The 3,804-nt window shown below is 45.3% G+C and overlaps 1 protein-coding gene across 1 annotated transcript in view; it reads right to left on the minus strand.

Annotated features, from left to right (window-relative positions):
• Positions 1-3,804, minus strand: part of TRPV2 (transient receptor potential cation channel, subfamily V, member 2) — a 9,265-nt gene that overhangs the window by 541 nt on the left and 4,920 nt on the right. Inside the window, exons 10-14 of the mRNA XM_010009083.1 lie at positions 3,117-3,282; positions 2,306-2,372; positions 1,894-2,201; positions 1,418-1,536; positions 803-897 (exon numbers count right to left, since the gene is read on the minus strand). Of these exons, the coding sequence (XP_010007385.1) occupies positions 803-897; positions 1,418-1,536; positions 1,894-2,201; positions 2,306-2,372; positions 3,117-3,282 (755 nt within the window). The remainder of the gene's footprint in view (positions 1-802; positions 898-1,417; positions 1,537-1,893; positions 2,202-2,305; positions 2,373-3,116; positions 3,283-3,804) is intronic.

The following is a 3,804-nucleotide window of genomic DNA, read 5'->3' on the forward strand; positions in this document are numbered from 1 at the left end:
AGCAGGAAGCTGACAAAGGGATCCAGTTCTTAGAAGAGGGCAGGCTTAGGGGAAACCCAACCTACAACAGGGAGTATTTTAAGTGTTGTGACCTTCCCACTCCTGTAAAACTGACACCAAGTAAGAACCTACAGTGGAGGAGCAGGTGGCCATGCTTGAAACCAGTGGAGCTTCTGGCCAAGCTCTCCCAGCCTGAACAGTTTGAGAGAAAAGGAACAGGTCTCCACGTCCTCACAGACCTGCTTCCCAAGGGAAGAAAACTAAGTATCTTAGGCAGATTTGGACAAAGTTGCCAGTGTTAACAGCCTAAGTCTGCTAAAAAGACCTGTGATTTAACACTGGCAGGATGAGTGGGCCTAGATTTTGTTTCCTAGAACAAGCCTCACACATTTGGGCTACTGAGACAAAGGGAAGATCAAGCCTCACTTTACTCAGCAGTGTGTCCTGCCCATTTCTACCAGAGGTAAGTAGGAATGGCATTTCCATTCTCATTATTTGTTCCCAAACTCTGACCAGCTCCATACTTATCCTAATAATAATCTCAGCTCACAAGTGATGCAGCTACTACTGAGAGATGCTGTGTGGAAGCAATCTCATGAGCAAGCTGAACTGCCTAAAATTTCTGTTACCTAAGAGATAACAACACAGAAACACAGAATGCCAGGTTGGAAGGGACCTCAAAGATCATCTGGTCCAACCTTTTTGGGTAATACTACAGTTTATATGAGATGGCTCAGTACCAAGAGCAGTTGCCAAGTTGGAAGCAGGATACTTGAAGATCTTTCTTCATTATTTTATTTACCTTCTGGATTTATTTCTGAATCACTGGTGTTTCCAGGTTCTTCCTTAAGAACTCCCACATCCTTTGCCCAATCCGTCCATTTAATTTCCTCTACTCTGGAAAGACAAATGCAGCAGGCACTGATGCAGGGCTCACAGCATTTCAGTCCATATCCCATTGTCCACAGCATCCCAACCCAGCTCATCCTGTCAACACAACCCTGATGGCTTGGCTGTAGCAGCACTACTCTACAGAGCCTTTTTTTAGCATGAAGATCTTCTGTAGTCTAAGCTCCACAAGTTAAGTATCTTCTTCAACTGCACATTGTGTGTTTGTTCATTTATGCTGTTTGTTTTAAAATACCCCAGTTCCTCCCATGGAACACACTTAATACAAAAGAGAATCCACTTTTCAGAGATGCTCCACAGTCCATAACACCCTGGAGTTCTAGAAGCCAGCAGCTCAACTAGCTCTCAAACTTCCAGCACTGCAATCGCCAACCAATCTGCACATCCCAGGAAGAGGGGGTTGAGTCAGTGTTAGAACCCCCTGTGGTGTTTCAGGGCTACCAGCTGCTGGATCATGAAAACCCATCCCTAGGCTGGAGTGCAAAGGGTACTGGTACATCTGTCTTACCTGAAACACCATCTCTCATCTTTCTTATTGAGGCCCACTGACATGAAGCAGCCAGATCTCCTCTTCCCACCTTGGCGCCACAGCCAGGCCTTCTCTATCTCTAGGATAGCAATAGCCCTCTGGAAGGAGAAGTCTGTGTCAGAGAGAAAACAGGGAATAGAGAGCCCAGCCCCACTTTTCCATTAAGTCTTCCCCAGTCAGTGACTACTTTTGGAACACATCCCAGTGTGTTCCTTAGTTTAATAGTACTAAGTCAGTTAGTTACTCTCTCAAGTGACTTCCCCACGTGGGTCTGGCCTGGCTGGTGGCCACTCAAACTGTGTGAGCTTCAAACATCTAAAAACTGTCAGGACTCACCCCCAGAGTGGCCAATGTGTGTAAAAGAGAAGTTTCTATCTGAGACTTAGAACAAAGACAGGCACTGTCATCTCTGATGTTTGGGCCCTGACAGGACTGCTGAGCAGCCCATGTCTCACCTGCAGCTTCCAGACACTGGTGCTGTCCTCAGAAATATCCGTGACAGTTTCACTCATCAGAGCAATCAGCATGTTGAGCAAAAGGATGTAGGTGAGGATCACAAAGAGAAGCAGCAGGAGCATGACGAAGTATCTGAACCTGGCATGTTCCTGGAAATCCAGGTCACCCATCCCAATGGTCATCTTGAAGAGCTCCAGGGAGACACTGAGCAGCCCCCCGTACATGGCGTGGCTCCCGGCGCCCTCCAGCTGAGCAAGGGACTTGTTGTGAGAGACAGGAGGAGCATCCCCCATCAGGGTAACCAGAGCTACGAGAAGAACAGGATTTGAAAACTCCTTAGAAAAATGTACTTCTTGCAGCCCAGCTTCTAACTCAACAAGGAAGCCCTTCACACAAGGAAGAAGCCCTTACCTGCAGCAAAGCCAAAGAGGAAGATCATATAAACCAAGAGGAAACGCACCAGATCTTTCAGGATAGTCTGAAACACAAATCAGGAGGCAGTGCCCATCTTTATCCCACATGACATCACCAGGATGATCTTCTGTTCTCACACATCAGAAACCAACCCCCAGTAATACTAAAAGCAAGTCAGAAAAGGCTTTATCCAGATTAAGAAACTACTGGTATATATTCAATTACTTCCTCAGTTAAGTACCATCATTAGCAGCTCAATCTGAGAGTCCTACATGAGCTGCTTTGTTTGTATGAATAAGGCTCTTTGAAACAAACAAATACCACCTCATTTCCCCACTATGGCTAATTCCAAATTGTTTCAACACACCTCAACTTCTTTTCTATCTCCATTGGGTTTCACACAAGCCTTGATCAGAATTCTTCTGTGGCACCTCATTTCACTTGCACTGCCCTGCCCTTCTAGTCCCAGAGCAGGTAATGGTACAGACTAGACCCAGAAAGACTTCTGAGGCCAAGCATAACAATTTCAGGGAACTTGAACTGGTTCTGACTCCTAGTTTTGAGTCATTTTATGGCAAACAGGTGTCAGCAGTTTCCACTTGCTATATTCAAAGATGGCAAACTAGTGGTTTGCTGCAATTGTACTTGAAGCCACTGATCCAGTTGCCTCCTGCAATTTCTTTACTGCCACAGTCAGTACATCAATTCCATTTATGTTTATCATGACCCTGAGAGAAGACACTTACAAGACTTCTAGTAGCTCCTCACAGCCAGGAGCTTTTCCCACAAAGTTTTGCTGAGTACTGACCTTCTGTATCATGACACTGTAGATCCCAGTGCGCTGGAAGCCCCGAGTGTAATAGAGCATGTTCACCCACCCCAGCAGCAGGGAGAACACCATCACTATCACGTAGTTCTCTGAACTGGCACCATAGAGGACTGCAGACAGCAGCAGTAAGAAAGCCTGGATGAAGCTGGAGAGGAGCAGAGAGTGACACAGTGACCCCAGCAAAAAGGCCCATTTGCAGATCTGTTTTGCAAGGAAAAGTGATCATGTTTTACAAGGCTACACGGAGCAGTTCACCAGACACACAGTTTATGTAAGTAAATCCTGTTATAACCAGACTCACAAACTGTTGCAGTTTTTTTTATGAGCTGGTTAATCTCAGTGTAGAAGCTCCAACCTGCTTGATGTAACTCATAGAGCTGATATAAAATGGAAAAGAATGTTAACACTTATGAACACATGGACACACACGCATCTACACACGTTTCTCCTCAGAAAACAGGTTCTTTTCCTTTCTGTATGATTAAAACTTGACTGTGTGATTCAAAACTTGAGCTTTTTTTTCTAATAAGCATATGTTCTTGACTGGAATAACTGATGGTCTGACCTTCCCCATGTTCAGCTACAAATCCAAGGACAGATCCTACCCAGGAAAGTCTATGACAAAGGGTTATGAGAAGATGCAGGAGAAGCAAGGAGCGAAGGGATG

The sequence above is a fragment of the Chaetura pelagica genome, unplaced genomic scaffold (genome assembly GCF_000747805.2).
Source record: "Chaetura pelagica isolate M959 unplaced genomic scaffold, ChaPel_1.0 scaffold72, whole genome shotgun sequence".
In the NCBI taxonomy this organism is placed as follows: Eukaryota; Metazoa; Chordata; class Aves; order Apodiformes; family Apodidae; genus Chaetura; species Chaetura pelagica.